Source organism: Mesitornis unicolor, unplaced genomic scaffold (assembly GCF_000695765.1).
Source record: "Mesitornis unicolor isolate BGI_N332 unplaced genomic scaffold, ASM69576v1 scaffold8616, whole genome shotgun sequence".
Classification (NCBI taxonomy): Eukaryota; Metazoa; Chordata; class Aves; order Mesitornithiformes; family Mesitornithidae; genus Mesitornis; species Mesitornis unicolor.
This window is the reverse complement of record NW_010191826.1, coordinates 33,641-53,178: the sequence shown is the minus strand read 5'-3', so window position 1 is coordinate 53,178 and position 19,538 is coordinate 33,641. Positions and strand designations below refer to the sequence as shown.

At 39.7% G+C, this 19,538-nt stretch overlaps 1 protein-coding gene across 1 annotated transcript in view; it reads right to left on the bottom strand.

Moving 5' to 3' along the window:
- Nucleotides 1–4,058: 4,058 nt before the first annotated feature.
- Nucleotides 4,059–19,538, bottom strand: part of SPATA5 (spermatogenesis associated 5) — a gene marked incomplete at its 3' end in the record, with an annotated part of 48,626 nt that continues 33,146 nt past the window's right edge. Inside the window, exons 10-12 of the mRNA XM_010186875.1 lie at nt 17,257–17,466; nt 4,550–4,603; nt 4,059–4,138 (exon numbers count right to left, since the gene is read on the bottom strand). Coding sequence (XP_010185177.1) covers nt 4,059–4,138; nt 4,550–4,603; nt 17,257–17,466 — 344 coding nt within the window. The remainder of the gene's footprint in view (nt 4,139–4,549; nt 4,604–17,256; nt 17,467–19,538) is intronic.

Here is a 19,538-nt window from a genome sequence, read left to right as displayed (position 1 = left end):
TTATTCATCTACCAACTTGTTTTTGCCTTCACAAGTCAAATGCAAGGTACTGATTTTGTCCCTCCTCTTTTTTTCTTTCCCTTTGAAAATGGAATTTATCGGTGTTTTTCACATCAGTCTACAACATTTCCCATCTTACATTACAAAGATTTGCAGTTAAAGGGGAAAATGCTTTGCTTCTGAAAAACAAGAAAAGGATCCAATATGTCTCTTGCAAAAAATCCTAAAAATCCTACTTATATAAACAATGTCCCATTTCCAAAGCACAGAGATTTCTTAAGTTCAGCAAACAGACTGTCTGCTGCATTTACACAGAGACACATTCATTCATCACTTTCAAGTCTAATTACCAAGCCATTTCCCTCTTGGCAATCTTTAATGACCAGAAGAATTAGGTTTTACATCATCAGGATACCAAGGGATAACAAATACCCATAACTCTTTGCAGCTGTGCAATTTGTAAAGCATCCCAAGCTTTGACTGGGGAAGGGATTACTTCAAGGCTAACTTTCCTCCTCATGTGCTGCTGTACCTGGACCAGTCCTGCAGGTCTCACTTCAGCACAGCCTCTCCTACAGTGTCATAACATCAACTTCCAAAAGTAAGGGAGTGTGGGGGAAATTCATAACCTGCTTGCAGAAGCAAAATTCCACCACAGAGTGGTGGGAAAAGCTTTGTGCATCACGTAGTTCATCTCTCCCAGTGCGCAACTGCTCCTCACTGCACGTTAATCCGTGAAACATCACCTTTGCTTGAAAGATGTTAAGTGGTGGTCGCCAGAGCTTCTCCCATAAGACTAATTCACAGTGAAGGAGAATTCTCTACCAAAAGCCTGATTTGCAGAAGTTTTTTTTATCTTAATCATTTTTTTCTGACTCAGAACTCATCATGACACCTCTACTGTCTGCCAGCTTTTCCTCTGTAGGTTTATCATCTGTTCTTCAGAACCAGTTACAATGAATACCTCCCTTTTTCTTTATAGTTTTATTTCATTCAGCCCCTAATTTTTTATTTTTATTTCTCTCTAAACATCCTTTAACATATCTCAGCATAAACCAGACAGAGAGGGACAAATCCTGCAAGAGCACCAGAAGCACAGTATAACATAACAAAATGCAGGAATCAATACAGTTCAATTTATCTTTATCTGTCCTCACCACCACACTAGAAACTTAGGCCCATTCAGAATCATCCTCTCATATTCTTGCATCAAGGATCTCCAGACTTCTCCAAAGAGCAACTGCTCCTTACACTGAACCATTTTTCTTCAGAAGTGCAGGACTACATTTTTGTAAATTCAATCCCAAGCTGGTATGTATCCAGCCCACTTTTTTATCCTTTGATTAATATGAATTACATTATTGTCTACATGCAAAATGGTGGGGGAACAACCCAAGGAACAAAGCAACCCAGGATCTTAGCTCACCTAGATAAAATATATGGAACTACTAAGGCTAGATTGGAATTTGTCTTTTCAGAAACAATACATTTTGACACTGAACAATGTGAATTTATATAATTTTTGATTACTTCAAAGTATTATTTCTCTTAACTAATGAATGCACACAAATGCCTTTTATAAAAACAAAACTGCTACAGAAGACAGTTATATTTGATAGTGTTACATGTATAAAAATTATGGAGCTATGGCTTGGGAATGTATAAAAATAATAATGTGAATGCAGCTACATTAATAATCTGAATGCAGCTACAGTGTTTGCCATGGAGTAACGGCTTGTTCAGTGATGGAGAATCCACCACATGATGCAAAGGAGACATTATATTGAATGGTGCAAAGTGGAAAATCCCTTAGCTTTCTCCATCTACCTGTATTATAATAATTACCAATTCTATTGATTTGTATCTGATGAAAAGGGATTGTTTAGTGATGTGTACAAAGGACTGGGAGCAAACTTTTCATCTTTTAAGCCCACAAGCTTTAGTCAAGTCTAAACAAATAGTAATGGGTTAATAAATACTTGGCAAAGTGCTTTGAAAAGCAAAAGCATTAAACAGTTATTCAATGTTATTTCACATCTGTGTTTCAGATCTGAACTGTGCAAAAAACTACCCTCACAACTTAACAGTTTAGGCTTCTCTGTATCTCTGGACACATCCTGTGAGGATAAGGGTAGAGATACTCAGGAGATTTGGGATGCAGCACAATCTGCACAAAATCCACAGCCCACAGAATCCTCGCAAGGATTTAAACTGAGAGGAAAAACTTTCACAAAGCTGTACCACAGAGCATTTTTCACTGTCAAGGCAGAGAAAACCAGTTCAAGCAATAGAGGGAATAGGGAGACAATATAAACAGGTGTTTCCTTGAAACCTTCAGTATGGTTAGCAATAGTACAGAAAATGGATCTCCAGAGGCCACAAATCGTTAGCATCTCTAATGCATTTGTAAATTCCTACTGTGCAAAGTCAGCCTGTAAAAAAAGGCCATTTCTAATAAGTGCCTTGTCTGGTTTCCTACACCATTTAATTTCAGATGAATTTTATGAGAACTCTGCTACATATTTTACCTCCCATCTGGTTCAGATTTGACAATGAAATATTTGTGTGTCCCACCCCGTTCTTTTTAAAGCTCCAAAACCAGATGCCTCCAGCACAACATGACTGCAGCAGGTCACACCACATTCTTCAGCAAGCTGTACCAGGCCTACTACCCCCCACAGGCAGTTCCAGGTAAGGTAAAATTGAATTGTTTACTCCCTAAAAGAATAAAACAAACAAACAAACAAACTCAACACCTCTAGGGCACTGTGTGAAAAGGCTGATTAAAATGTACTATGGCTTATTCTTCCAAAAGGTTTTATCTTGATGAAGCAATATTTTTTGAAAGCTAAACACATTAAGAACTGCAGCATGGAGAGATTTCTTTTTCATTATTTGCTTGATTCCCCCAGACGTTTTTTGCAACTTCTCTATTGTGATAAGCAGGCAGGTGTTTCAGTGCATACCACAGGGAAGATAGCATTTCTAGGAAGTTTACAAATTTCACAATTGCATATATTGGGTATGAGAAGGACGCCAAAGAAGATGTCTTTATCAGATTTTGCATTTTCTACAGCAAATGCATTCATTTCTTAGCAGCTTCACAGGGCAGCTCTACACTGCACATGATGACACCTCCTGTTACTTAAACAATTTATTTGTGTCATTGAAGTATCAGAATGACACCTTTTATTCTTTCCTGCAGATAAAAAGGCCCCTTTGCAATACAAAGGAATCAGTATGGATGACAAGGTAGCTTCTTTTCAAAACAGCTATGCAGTTGTGATGCTCCCCTTTAAATAGGACAAATACCTTCTACTTGCACTTATTTGATAGTTTCTCATTAAAACAAAGCAGAAAAAAGTACTTGTTCACAACGTTTATAAGAAGGTATCCCTCAAGAAAGACCACTTACACAGCCTGTCAATTTTTAAATGCTACAGTAGCAACTAAAACCTGCTATAATCCTCATTCAGACAAGAGCTAAACATCTCTTATAATCACCACAAAGCAGGATATTAAAAAAAACATTGCTAGTTGTTTGCACAGTAACCTCTTTCTAATGTCACACGTGAAAGGATGTAAGTGTTCCCAAATCTTTTCAAGAAGCGTTTCCCTGTCTAGTGAAATGTTTAAATGTAAATGTAAATTTAGGCAAATGAGTAGTCTCCTTGAAAATTCCAGTGTTACATAGCATATGATAATATTCTTTGCTTGATGGAGGCACTGTATTAGGCCAGTGAAACAACCCTGGGAAAATAAAGGAGTTAGTTACTGGAAATAAACACAAGCTAAAACCACAGAAAAGAGCCAAAGGGCATGCGAATGAGTAGAATCCTTCCTTCTAGTGACATGAAAAGGGAGGAACTCCAGCAGCTTACCTGTTTACGCCAAGTTAAGTATGCCTGAGTAGAAGTCACAAATGCTACCCCCTTCTGCATGTGGAATGAATATATTTAATAAAATAATTCTAGAAAGGTAATACACTTGTGATTGCACAATGTAAGAGTAATTTAACAGAAAATAACATCTGTGATTTTCATAACAGGCTTACTTACTTTCCTCTTTCAACTGCCAAGGCATCTATTTCATCAAAGAAAAGAATTGCAGGAGACACCACTCTGGCTTTCCTAAAGATCTAGAACAACAACAATTAATCACTCAGGTTTAAGTGATGGAAAACTTCTACAGAATGCTACCATCCCCTCCACACCTCACAAGCTACAGACCGTCACAAAACAGACATAAGCCCTTTGGTCTTTTTTTTCATTTTAAAAAACAGACCTTTTACAAGGAATTCATGATACTGCACAACATAGGCTTATAAGTAAAAGCTGCTACTACCCCAAATTTGACATGCATCACTAGGCCAGTGCAAGAGAAAGTTAAACACCACAACATACCCCCCTTCTGCTTTTTTCTTTTCGTTTTTTAAACTTAAACTAGAAGGAGAATTTTTTTGAAACTTTAAAGGTAACCTTGTAAACAGAGAAGTCAAATGCCAAAATAGCTTAACATATGACCTTATGTACAGGTCGCCCTTTCTCACCTCTCTCACTGCTCGTTCAGACTCACCAACATATTTGCTCATCAGCTCAGGTCCCTGCAAATTTAAAAAAGAAAAAATATTTTTAAAGCATGTCACATGAAATGACCGAGACAACCTCCCAGTGCAACATTACTGATGCTCTGTTACAACTAATTTTGATAATTTGCCTGTCACTTGCAAGTCTCATTTGTGTATTTTTAGACTTTACCTTCTACCTGTACCAAAGTCCTCCATTTGTTATAGTGCTGCGTATGCATGTAACTATGCATGTAAGTTAGTCCATTATCATAACATTTAACCAAAAAAACCCACAAAAACCCAAACGCTTTGGGGTTCTTAAAAATTTTTGGCTCAACAACAGCAGCAAGAGGGCTGCAAATCAGCCTAAAAAAATTAATTATAGAAAAGCATTCACTTGCGCTCTCAACATGCATCCTATCCAGACAAGGACCAAAACAGCGACTTAAACCAATGTTTAACAGCACTTCTTTGAATTTGACAGTTTGCAGGTCCAGAAAGAAGCAGCTGCTGTAGCAGCCCACCTGAAACCCATCCACGAAAGCTGCTCAGTGTCTTAGCTCATTCACATTCCTTCCCGTTTCTGCTGAGACTGCCAAGCACGGTTATTAGTGCCAGCTGCTGTGGTGCCTGTTCATACTCACAGCCCTGTCCACTAGGAGCAGACCAGGGACCACAGGGTCAACATTCAAGTCTTGAACAAGTACTTATAATTTTAGAAAGTAAAACAATGGAGAATTCTCAGTGCATTTTCTTTCTGCTGTATCCTGCAGGATAGACTGTTTAAATAACGCTTTCTAATGGGACTAAGATTCTCGAGGGACTGGTAATGACTCATTGAGTTCAGCCTGGTTTGCATCAACATTGACCTGCAGTCATGACCAGCGATGATTATCTGCTGCCCTGAATGAAAAGAGCCAGCAGGTTAGATCTATTTTCCAGGGAACAGGTGTCCTTGTAATTTCACTAGCAGAAATGACATCCTTCTTCAGAGTCAGAAAAGCGAACAACCTTCCCATGCTTCACAGCTGCAAGTACCTTCAGATAAAGCTCAGCTCAGAGCAGTAAGGCAGCTTTAAACAGCAGGTATGCTAGAAATAAGAATGTATGGCAGATGCACATTTATACACTGGCAGTGACAGAGCATCTGTTATGACCCCTCTTCGAATGGGACCATCTGGACTTTGTACCCAGATCAGTAGAACACAGATTCATTACTCTAAAAAGGCAGTACAGTGGTTTTTTGCAGTCTCCCCTCTCCACACACATTTTCACCCTTGCAATAACAGTTAATGTGCTGCCTTTATTTTGACTCTGGCACCATTGGAAAGAACCTGTGCATATCTATGGGGAAGAATGTATACTTTAAAAAAGAAAAGCACAAGTTATCTGATATCAGCAAAGCATCCAGGTTATGCCACTATTTTTATTCAGTTAGTGAGCTCCAAAGAGTTGCCCATTACCCAAAGGACTGGGTGAGATTCTCCAGTAGCCAGATCTGGTGTACCAAATGGGTAAAATCAATTGCATGAGAGTTGAAAAAAAATGACACAATTAGCATTGCTTCCTTTCGTCACCATCCACCTTCAAAACAACTGCTGCAGTAGGTACAGAGTAAATTTAATCTGCAGGCTTTCAACAACTTCAAATTTGAGTCTGTTGGGTACCTACATTGAAATGGAATTATCCAGACAAATAAGCAATGAAGAACACATGAAAGAGAGAAGGAAAAACAAGGTGAGAGAAAACCACAGTCTTTTCCTATAATTCACTGTGGTCACCAAACACGAGGAGCATGCAGCAGTTTGTGCACAACAGCCTTCTAGCTCAAAGAGATAGTATCCAGCTGCTCTAGGCCCTGCCATCCATCACCTTCAGTGCAGATGAGGAATCCGATAGCATGGGCCTAACAAATCCTTAAGGAACGAGAGTGTGGTCTTCTCCTCTTGTCTAGCTTTCCCTTAAACCAAGCTGATCATTTAACATAAGGAACAACTTAAACACAAGGAAAAACTTCTTTATGGTGAGGGTGACAGAGCAGTGGCCCAGGCTGCCCAGAGAGGTTGTGGAGTCTCCTTCTCTGGAGACATTCAAAACCCGCCTGGACGCCTTCCTGTGCAACCTCATCGAGGTGTTCCTGCTCCGGCAGGGGGATTGGACTGGATGATCTTTTGAGGTCCCTCCTAACCCCTACCATTCTGTGATTCTGTGATACACTGTCTAACCTCTGCAGATTCTACCCACAATTATAAGTTTATTTTACTAGCATTTACTTGGAGCCTGTGGATCTTCTCTTTCATGCCCTTATTCTCACAAGTAATCTTCGTTTACATCAGTATTCTCATGGAAGTTAACATCATATACGTCAGTGCCAATAGTGTACTCCTCTAGTACGACACATCAAATAGCCTGATGTTTTCTTTTCTTTTGTCTGAGCAAAAAAAAAATGGTTAAACCCAGAACTACTCTCTTTGAGCTTTAAGGTACAATATAATTTCAGATGCTTGGAGTTTTATTTTTAATTAAGCATTAAAATATGATCAAGGCAACATCAAAGCAGTAAATACTGTTTAAAATGTTTCCAAAGAGAATTATTTTGAATTCATGGTTTTGCTGTAAGCTTTGACATAAAGTTATTCTTCACTTTTCCCTTCATTAAGTAGCAACTCAAGGTGAAAGACCACTATATATTAATGATCTGTGCTTCTTCATGAAGAATTTTCACGGAAGTTGATTTGAAGGTCTCCTAGTTCACCACTCACAAGCAATACCAAACCTGCCATGCAGAATCACGGCTTATGTTGCCATGTATAAGATTTCCAGGCTCCTTGCAAAAAAAGAAAGGACTCCCAAGTAAGAGAAATAGCACAAAGAAGAGAATGAATTGGTATACATTTCAACTCATGCAAACACTTAAAACCACAACAAAAAAAGTAGAAATGTTCAAAGAAGCTGGATGTAGAAAGTGAATTGGGTTACCTCTGGTCTGAGCTGAACTTCTACCTTACCCTGTCTGCAAATGGGCTGTCCTTCAGCTGAGACTGATGGCAGCTTTCTCAGAAGCTAGATCTGTATGACAAGCAATCCACAGTCACCTGCTGACAGCTGACACGGTTTCCAATTTTAACAAAGCTCACTTTCTCCTTTCAGGAAGTTTGCTTTGAAGTTGGAGGCCACTCAGGAAATACCAGGAAGGGTTGTCTAGGGTTTTTTGGTGGGGTTTGTTTGCTTGTTTGTGTGTGCGTTTTGTTGCATTTTTTATTATTTTTCAGTGCTTTTCTAATGCTTTAAAAATCAAATGACATGGACCCAACTGAGTCACCAAGTTTACATTTGTTGAAACATCACTTTTGGCCCAAAGGTGAGCATAATGATTCCTTTAAAGCTCTTTACAGCTGTTGATAAACTGACCAAGAGGTGCTAGTAACAAATGGTTCAGTTTAATGATGCATAGCTCTGTTCTCTTCTGCAACAAGCAGTTTTCCATATGAAGGGACATGAAGAAATAAAACCTGTTCCTTCTGGTCATTTGCACAGCGATCCTAAAAGCAGCAAAAGATTTGGAGGAAACTGGCAAAGGTAGTTGTAGCTTAGCCGTACATATAAGTCTACCATTTGTGAGCTACCATCCAGACTAATAGCATTGAATCTGCCAATTCAGATCCACAGTGTACTGCTGAGTTTTGTTTATTCAGCCCCACAGTAGAGAGAGCTTCCAGCTATGCTCTGTTTAAAGACTATCCCATCCTCGTTTACAAGATACATTCCCCTGCTATCATGAAACCGTCCACTTGTTTATGGTCTGGATTGAGTGTGGATTTTTCTCTTCTGTTTTGCTTTGGTTATTTTAATTTAAAAATGTGAGTAAAAAGAAAATTCCTTACATTTAAAATACGATCAGAGTATGCTCTTGAAAGATTAACTGCACAAACCAGAAAACCCCTGTATACAGGCTGCAACATGAGATAAGGTCATGTACACATGCTTTTGACAGAAGCTCTCAAAGTGTTTTTAAACTGCAAGAGGAACATCTGGTATCCCTGAAGTTAAGGAGTATCAGTAATTTTTCTAAGCAGTGCTTAAAAACACTTGCGGATTTTTTCCACCTGAAAATAGTGGGGTAGAGACTTTTAAGTAATAGGAAACTCAGTTGGTGACTTCCCTCCATAAATAATTTTTTTACTATACTGACAATCAGGTGAGTTATGCACTTATGCTTGTTGAGCCAGATGGACACAGCTCCAGCATAGAGCTCTGTCTACTCTCTTCAAAAACACTGCCATAACCTCACATGCACATTCTGGGGGTCTAACACAGACACACTAAACTATGTTAACCATAGAGTACAATTAATATTTTTTTAATCCAATTAATTAGAGAATTTATATCACATTCTACAGATTATTACTTTACAATATATATGCACAATTCCTTCTTTGCCATGGTCAAAGTAGAAATGATCAAAGAGACATTAAAATATCAGTCATAATTAATACTTAATTTCAAATTAAGCATCTAGAAACTGAGCTCTGCACCATGAATCTCAAAAAGAACAACAACAAAAAAAGACAAGGGGTGCCCCAATTAGTTTTGAACTGTTCAAAATGTGTACCTAGGGCAATGTTAATTGCTCGCACTCAGACATCTGCATCTGAGTTAGACAGTCACGCTAACTGCTTTGGACAGACAGACAACTACCTCTCACATGGAATCCCCCTCACTCTGATGTGCTAATTTCTCATCAGAGTACAGGAGTGTAGACAGCCAGCTCGGAGGAGCCAAGCTTGATCCCCTCCCAACCAGTACATCTTTCATGGAATTAAACCCACTTTATTTATTTATTTACTTGTTTTATTCTTTCCAGTTCCATGACAGTGTGGGTGAGATGATTTACTATCACAGCAATAACTGATTTGGAAGAGACTCAGAATGCCCCATCCCTGGACACATTCAAGGTAAGGCCAGACAGGGCCCTGAGCATGGGGAAGATGTCCCTGTCCATGGCAGGGAGGTTGGACTAGATGACCTTTAAAAGCTCCCTTCCAACCCAAACCATTCTATTATTCAGTGAAATTACTGAGTCTTCTGATAGCATAATCTCAATAGCAAAATGCCATCCCATCCCTACCACAGTCAAACCAAAGCAATATATGACTGAGGCTGACTCCAGGAAAGAGAGTTAAGGAGATAAACAGAGATTTCCCCTATTTTAACATTAAGGCTATTCCTAATGTAAAGGTTGTACATGCGTGATTTTGTAATTGGTTACACTACATAGAAAAATATTTGCTTAGAAAACGCATTATATTTGCTTGTTAAGAATAAAGCCTACTTTCTCTCTTTTAATGCTGATTAATAATTTAATCCCAGCTTCTCAGCAGATGTAAAACCAAGGCTGAAGCACTGTGCACCATTTTAATCACTTCCTCTCCCTCTGCCCTGCATTCCTTGAAAACTTGTTGACACCTGTCTGGTGTTTTAAAAACTTCTATTTCAACAGGTGCTTGTTGGCTCCAAAGCATCTAAGGGAATAGGCTGGCAAAAAATTGTCCTCCTCAATCCTCACAGTGATATTGCTAAAAGCAGTGTAGTGTGGACTGAACTGACCATAAACATTGAATTAAAATCACTGCATGCAACCGTGCCCTCGGAGGGGGCCCTCTTCAGCACTCGGGCATAGCTGTCACTCAAATTTACCAGGATTTCACACGTTTATGAAGTGCTGTGCCACCACAGGCACAGCAGTATCAAGTCGGAGGCGAAATTCTACCATGACAGATTGAAGCAGATCTAGAAGTAACCCATCCCGCTCACCCACTCCCATCCACAGAGAAATCCCTTCGCAAGTCATTCCTGTTCACCACCCACTCCTACTCCCAACCACTTTTAGCTACAGGGTACAAGGCTGCCATCCACTACTCTGTCTAGGACCAGACTTGGCACCACCAGGGCACTATCCACATGCAATCAAAAATCATACGGCAAGGCGGCACAAAATTAGCCGTCCATGCTGCAAACCGTATTTGGCTGCTGACACTTCACTCCTCCAGCAATACCCTCTTCCATAATTGCTACTTTTACCATACCCTGATTGCTGACAAACCCTTGGTAACTTGAAGAGAAACCAAGCGCTAATAAATATTAATCACACAAGTAATTGAGAAAGGACAAGGAAATAGAGACAGGGGATTATCTTTGAATCATTTTCTGCCTGCACATTCACTTTTAGGAAACTTATGGTAAGAATGGATCAATGCCTTATTTTATTTGTAGTTGAGTAAAACATGCAGATAGCTTCACGATTAAGAGTTCATTAAAGTATATCAAATCATTACCACTTGTAAAAAAGTCCAACAAATTTTTCAAAAACACTTATTTTCACAATCTGCTAATTAACTAACAAGCTACTCTAAATGTGTTACAATGGATCTTTTTGGAAGTTTTATCACATTTGCCAGAGTTTCTCATAAAACCACAATGCTTCTTCATTTTTCATCTTAAACATTTTGCTTAGCTAGTCACAGCCAACGAGCTTTCTCATTTCACACTTCTGCTCACTGAAAACCCCATCAGAAAGCTAAACTACCTCCCCAGCATTCAGTGACAGTTCTTCACAAAGTAAAGCAGCCAGCCTTTCCAAGCCTCGTTAATCTGTTTGAGCTGCCACAGTCAGGAAAGGGAAAAGCAGAGGGAAACACAACTGGAAAAATATTTTGACGTAATTGACCCAGACGACAAACTAAGCTTAAGCACGTCAAGCACAGAGAGTGCTACAAAAGCATCGTCAGGGTCATACAGGAAGTTAAATCAAGCCAAGGTGAAGTCAGAGCTATAGAACAGTGTCTATTTTTGTAATTACTGCTAACTGAAAAAAAGAAAAGATTCCTTGAGCTCAAGCTCTTAAGTAACAGCAAATAAAGTGTCCAGAATATTTTATAAGCTTTTTTTTTCCACCACAGTTGGAACTCCTAACCAATGCAAATAATATTTTAGAGCAGTATAGTACACATCTTCTGTACCACTGGTTTGCTCAGTGTTAACATCCTTAAAAACTACTTACCATCATCAGTAGGTTTGGGGTTTTGGGTTTCTTTTTTTTAAAAATATTGCTTCATCATGTTTGCAACAATTAGTGTCTCTCACTTAGCTGAATTCCAAGCAGTTTAACTTTTGGAGATTTAAATTTTCTGAAAATTTAAGCTGCTTTTTGTCATTATTTTTAAGTGAACTTTACCCTTTGTTTTGACTTTAAACAAACAAATACTAAAAAAGCACTACGCAGCAAAAGGAAAAGTGATGCTTCCAAAATCACTACAAGCATATAGAAGTTACGTAATTTTTCTTGGTTTTTATTTTGTAAACTCAGGTAATCTGTTTGTTGGACAGAACACAGAACTTTAGGTCCCCTGTTAATATAACCCCGAGCAAAAGCATCCTGAAGTTAGAAGAAAGTCTCCCTTTGGTTTTAGCAGGCCAAGCAAGCAGAAGGTAATACAATGCAGGATGTCATCAATAACACACATCCCCTCTAGTGTGCAGCATCCTGGGCTTATGGGCAATTCAAGGGGCAAAAGGATTGACACTGACAGTGGGACTGAGTGCACTCTCAGCCAGTTTTCAGACAACCACCAAGCTGAGTGGTGTGGTTGACACACCTGAGGGATGGGATGTCATCCAGAGGGACGTAGACAAACTCAAGAAGTGGGACCTGGACAAACTCAAGAAGTGGGCCCATGTGAACTTCATAAAGATCAACAAGGCCGAGTGCAAGATCCTACACCCGGGTTAAAATGATCTCTGGTATCAATACAGGCTGGGGGATTAAGGGTTTGAGAACAGCCTTGTGGAGAAGGACTTGAGGGCACTGGTGGATGAAAACCTGGACATGAGCCAGCAATGTGCACTTACAGCCCAGAAAGTCAAATGTATCCTGGGCTGCACCAAAAGAAGTGTGGCCAGCAGGGCGAAGGAGGTGATTCTGCCCCTCTACTCCACTCTAGTGAGACCCCACCTGGAGTACTGCAACCAACTCTGGAGTCCTCAGCACAAGAAATACACAAACCTGTTGGAACAGGTCCAGGGGAGGGCCACAAAAATGATCAATTGAAAGTGATGCTATGAAGAAAGGCTGAGAGTGCTAGGGCTGTTCAGCCTGGAGAAGGGTCCAGGGAAAATTTATTGCAGAATTTCAGTGCTTAAAAGCGGCCTATAAGAAAGATGGGGACAATCTTTTTAGCAGGACCTATTGCAATAGGACAAAGGGTACTGGTTTTAAACTAAAAGAGGGTAGATTCAGACTAGATACAAGGAAGAAACTTTTTTATTATGAGAAAGGTGAAACACTAGAACAGAGTCATCCCTGGAAACATTCAAGTCAGGTTTGAACAAGGCTCTAAGCAACCTGATGTGGCTAAAGATGTCCCTGCTCACTGCAGGGGGTTGGACTAAATGACCTTTAAAGGTCCTTCCAATCCCACACATTCTATGATTCTATGATTTTCCAATCCCCACGGCCCTTATGGGAGTAAGCAAATGAAGGCACTGTAACTGGGTGATTGAGTTTATCTGGGTAGATACTGTGGATGGTGCCTACCAGCCTGACAATGTTAAGAGCAAACTTCAGCGTTCATTTTGAAATAGGTTAAAAACAAAGAAGTGCAATGGTTTTCTCATTTGTTAGTATAGTTAATTACCTAGATCCAATAATAATGAGAAAAGTTGAGTTGCTTCCCAGGAAAGCAACAGAAATTCCATGAAGAAAAGCAGTAATCATTAGATTCGTAGCACAACACAATGATACAGGATTTCCTAAAAATAAAATAATAATTTTAAAAAATAATCCAAGAGAGCAGTCACAAAAAAATCTAAATAAACTAAGATGCAAGACAAATGCTGATATAATTATCTATGCCACACAGTAAGATATGGAAGTTTCCTCCAGAAATATTCTCATAATAACACCATAAAATCTTAGTGGTCTAATCAACATGTATTTCACAAAAGCAGGCAGTCAAAGCTGACCCTAAGTGCAGGAACTGTCAAAACAGCACCAGACAAACAGTACAAAGAGAGGAAAAAACCCCACAGAAATAATACAGTGACAAAAGGTTTCATTTTCTTCATGTTCAATTTCAGAAGACTTGATCTCCAAAGCAGAAATACAAGAGAGACAGTTGAATGTAACAGAGAGGTGTCATCAGCCTGGCAGAAGCTGAAAATTCTACCCTCCAACCTATTAATATTTATAGGTCCAATATCTGTATACAATTTTCTTTTCCCATTAGGAACAGAAATGGATAAGATACATTTCGGAACAAAAATGACAAGCTTTGGGGCAAGAACAAAAGGAGTGTGAAAAAGTACAAAAGTGCACAGAAGGCTGGCTGAAACAAGAATTCAACCAGATCAAAAACTATTGATAGATCAAGACTGATGTTCACTTCTGAAGAATGAAATAAAATACCCTAATTCATTCCTTCACACAGTCTTACACTCGCTTGTATCCATGACTGCAAAACACTGAAAATTTTCCAAGAAGCTGATAAGTTGAAACAACAGTTGTCTTTTTGTAGCAGGGACTGGGGGCAGAGGGGAGATGATCAAGACAACCACTGAAATCCTGAAAAGCTTCAGTGCTACAAGAGATTTAGAAAAAAGGGGAGTGGGAGGGAGCAGGAAGAGCCATCCCCTGCAACGTAGTTGACAACCTCCTCCCCAGTAAATTTAGCAGATACATTGTATTAGAGACAAAGAAGGAAAAGCAAGTGAAGGAATAAAAATAAAAAATTCCCCTTAGGAATTATATCCCAGATTGCTACGTAAAACAAACCAATCAACTGTTTTTCTCTGGAAAAGCAAAAGGTCACCAATCTTGGTGAAAATATAGCTATAAAAAGTTTTGGCCAAATATCAAAGCACGTACTTACAGAAGGGCCACATTCATTGTAACACTGACCATTCAAACTTCACAAAGGATTTCAGGAGAGAACAGGATGTAACATCAAACATCTGTTACCATGTTATTTTATTCAACTACTCTGCCAGAAATTACATCTAGACTTTGCCCGTCTTCCAATCCTTATTAGACACAAGTCAGACACGGGCAGGAGGCCGCACCGTTTTGACCATGCCTCGTACAGCATTATCACAACCAGCCATGCCCAAGACACATGGAAATGTCACATTTTAACAGACTGCATATGACCCAGCTGAAGTACCTCATTTAACAGAGTCAGCTGTCCAAACTGTACAGACATTGCACAGACACATCTGGAGAAATAACACAAAGCCTTCCTGGAGACAGGCAGGGGTGATACCTGTTGCACCCGAGCAGCACAGCCAATTTTGACAAGTAGAGAACATTCAGCCCTTCTTGAGTTGGACTCACTGTGCCCGTGTATCTTAAATGTAGCGTGCATGCATAATAGGCCCACCTTTCAAAAATCACTGGACCAAGTAAGCACTGCATGTAATGTACTCGATTTCCTCTCAGGTTTCAGACACAGGGGAGAAGACAGCATCCAACAGCAGGCTCCCATAGCCAGAGCCATGTCTCCTGTCTGCAGTCTGTTCTCTAGAAGGACCCAAAAACCTGAGCCACCTGAACTGTCCTGAAAGAGTACACATATCCTGCAGGCTGTACAGCACACTCTTTTCATCAAGATTACTTATTTGGGGCAGGAGAGACTGGAAAGAAAATGCAAGTCTGAAAAGTAAATTATCATCAAGAAACACACTTCCATTTCAAAAAGCCTTGGCATCAGTTCCAGGGACAGCTATTTGAGACATAACGTAGACAATGGAAAAATTAATAGGACTATAAGCAAAAAAAGAAAAATCCCCTCTCAAAAAAAGCCCCAAAACTCCACATATTCATCTACTTTGGATTTATTGCAGGAACACATGCTGTGGAAATTAATGCATGCCTGTTGTGCTCTAAGAAGTGCTACAGACAATGATATTTAACACATTTAGCAAATGATGGATGTTCCCTTTTCTGTCCAGGAAGCAAATGTGAAGTTAGAGAAAGTGGGCTATCTTCCCTTCCTGGAGTCAACATATCCAAGGCTGGATATGCTCCAGAGATCTGCGTCTTGAAACATCTGTACATCGAATGTTCAACCACTTCCAGGCCAAGGGATTTAAACCAAGAGGGAATACGAGGCAGTTTCCCCGAGCCAGTCACTTCTGCTGCAGCCTGACAGAGAGGTCTGCACCATCAGAACTCCACCATGAAGAAACGCTGTATTACTGTACAAAAGCATTTCATATCAGTAGACCTTCAGATACCTCCTATTCAGCAGGTGCCACCTTTTACATTTGGAGAATTAACTGCATCAGTAAACATGTCTGATGTAGCTACAACTGGTGAATACAGAATAGTGACATCGTTCATTTTTTAAACTTTTTTTTTCCCCCAGGCTGCTTCCTTTTTTTCCCCACCCTCTCAGGCATCAGTGCTTTGGGAGAGACAAAGAAGAATGTTTTCTTTTAAGCAGTGCAAGAGGAAAAGGTTACCTTGTTTACCAGTAACTCTGGAGCACAAAGAACTACTTTGTCTTTGCAGAAGAGGCAGTAAAGGTAGTGTTTCTTAAGGGCTGGGGTTTCCAGGGCTGCTGCTGTTAATGTGACCCAGAGGCCTGTCTGTAACACTGGGAAGCACTGGCAAGGAAGGGCTGCCGGCTCTGGGGTCAGCGCGACTGCCTCTGCTCCCAGAGAGGACAGGATCCAGAGCTACAGTTACAGCGTGCCTGAAAGGACAGGCAGAGGAGGAAGCTGTGTAGAAACTACCAACACAGAGGGCTTTGTGAGCAGAGAGATGGTCAACAGACAAGAGTACGTGATCTCACTGCTGAGAAGGAGATACTTTTAAAATACTTAAACAAATGCTTTTTCTTGCACTTCATTAACATTCTGACACAGCTGCAAGACTACCCCATGTGGGATCGCTGCTATCTTTTTTTTCTTCCTATGCGTTGAAGCTTGGACTTATTATCAAATAACTTCCATTCATCCATTTTCCATATGACCCACACTAGTCAATTACACTGATTCATAGGCAATGAAATCCAATTTTTTTCTATACCTAAAGTGTTTCTTAATGCTGAGAGAATATCCCACTTATCCAAGAGTACTCCAGATATAACTGATTTTGCAAACTTTCTAAAAACTGATGAAGTAGAATGATTTCCCCTGAAAAAAGGTGAATAGGGCAAGAAAAATATGTAATGAATCATGAACAGTAAGATAAAGAAAGTTACTTTCCTGAGAAATGAAAAGGAACACAAGAAATGAGATTATAATGCTTCCATGCAAGCAAGTAATTATTACAGTAAAAAGAGCCACCCACTACCCAGAGTTGTATTTCATTTATGCTGCTTCAGGAATTTCATTGTTTGCATTTTTAAATAATACAAATAATTAGGATATCATTACATAGCTTACTGCTCCATTCAACATATCATTTCTGTGCTCTAATAAAATAAGTAACACATGTTTTAAAAGCATACAAGAAAGCACTAGTTCTTTTCATAAAAAAACCCACAAACCTTACTTGATATTTCCAAGGGGTTTGCTGTAGCATATATAACTATCAGAAACACCAAGAGCCACTCAAATCTGGCACTGGAAATTAGTAAACTGTCAATAGTTACGCAGGATTTAAGAAAAGGTAAGACTAAACGGCCTACCTTCACTGCCAAGAAGTTGAGGCCACTTTCATGAGCCAAAGCTTTTGCTATCATTGTTTTTGAGCACCCAGGAGGTCCATAGAGCAGTACACCTTTTGGAGGCTGAATCCCCATTCGGATGAAAGAGTCAGGATGTTTGAGAGGCCACTCAACTGCCTGCTTCAATTTCAGCTTGACATCTTCTAGTCCTCCTATATCTGACCAAGATACCTGCAAAGCAGACCATTTTGCTGAATTCAGACGATGAAGCAGAATTATTACAAAAGAAAACACAACAAAAAGACTCCACAGAATGCACACTGGTTATTTCATGAAGTTGTTTTTAATGAGTCATTTCTTCAAGAAGCCTTTTTTAGGCAAAAAGCATTTTATTAATAAAGTCACACAAAGTAAAGGGGATTAGACTCACTTTATACTAGGGAGTGTAGGTAAAATACTTTGTACCTACTTCAAAGACCAATAACAAAATATAGAAAAATAACAATAAAACGATGGTACAATCATACAGGCAGCAATGCTTTGTGCAATCATTAGCAAAGTTACAACTCTGTTCTCTTGTTTTTCAATGTGATGCTGGTGCAGAATTTGTAATTTACTTTGGTGTCTTCCCCGAAGGAAAGGACAGTATGAGCTCAAGCTGGTTTTATTTATAGCTTCAGAGTAAGGCTCTGATCTCAGCTGTATAATCCCACTATGCTGAACCAGACTAAGCATTAGAGGTTTTGGAGGTTCCTCCACTTGCCAGTACTATTGCTGTCATACAGGACTTGGGCTCTGGAGAATTGACTAGAAGCTTAAAAATAAGCATTCCTCCAAACAGACAAGTATCTACAGAAAAGAAAAACCATGCACAAAAAAAGCAACACTCAAACCCAACTGCAGTTAAAAAACAACTGCAGTTAAATTTGCTCTGCTGAAAACACAAGACAGGCATACATTGGGAAAGAACTAATACATCCTTCCCAAAACAGCATATCTATCTAAAACCTGCTGCACCGCTCCCCACATTGCTGTCAACAAGCTTGAGACTTTTCTCCACATCCCCTGCCCTGTTCTTCAGCCTGTCACCATCCATTCCCATCCACTTCAAATATTAAACGTCAGGATGCACCTAAATCAAATGATCTTCTGTCTTGAAACACTCTTCCAAAAATTCACTAGACATAAATCACCCCTCAGCTCTGGAAAGTCAGCTATACTTGAAAGGTAAGCAGAACATTACTAAGGCAACCTACCCCCATTCTCCCGACTTTCAAAACTGTTGTCACTCCTGGCTCATCCCTATTGCTATTTTCCTGATACCAGTACACAGCGTGGTAAATAGAAGTAGAAAGTCCCTGAACGGGGCCATTCAGGCTACTACTGCAGTGGAAGAAAAAGAAGATTTGGAAGTGGTGCAAGCATTTTTGTGTAAGTTCAAGCAAATGGCAAATGAAATAAAAATTCTCCTTGATTATCAGTCTTTGACATAGAAGAAAATTACAAAGACAGAGAAGGACAAACACATCAGACCAACACACATAGGTCAACCTCTCAGAAGTGTTTTTAAGGGCTAACTGGAAGGTGAGGAGCTGTCAAACCACTGCATGCAGAACATCACCTCTCTCACAGGAATATATTACTGAAATCTGGGGGCGGGGGGCCAAAAAAACCAACCAAACCAAAAAAAAAAACCAACAACCAAAAAAACCCTCTTACCCCTTTTTCTTTTTCTTAGTGACCAGCAGCTTCTGGTTCTTAAAGTAATAATTTTTTAAGCCTGGAGAAGTATGAAATACTTTGAGCTGATCACTACTGCCTACTAAGAAGGATCTGAGGGCAGAGGGATCTGCCTAAGGCAGAATTCCCTTATAAAAAAAAGGGGGCGAGCAAAACAGAATAGAAACACAAATTCAGTAAAGGGCAGGGCAAAGAGAAGACTGAATCAGACACAGCAGAGTACCCCAGTACAAAGTAGAGGAAAAGATTTTAGTGGGGTCATTACCAAAGCAGCGTGCCAGTTGTGGTAGCGTGTAAGCCAACCTTTGCAACCTACCAATACTCCTTTCTGAAAGGTGGCTTTAAAGCAGTATTATCTGGAGGGGGGGACAGAAAAAAAAAAAAAACAAAACAAAAAAAACCCCTTCTGTTGCTGTCCCCACAAGCAAGACTCATTGCACAAGTCAGATTAAAGGAAAGGTAGCAAACAGATGAAAATGGGATGTGCACAAGTCTGTAGTTTCGAAAGGAAAGTGTTTGTAGGAATTCAGCAAAAAGAGTAACACGAGAACAACACTGTGGAA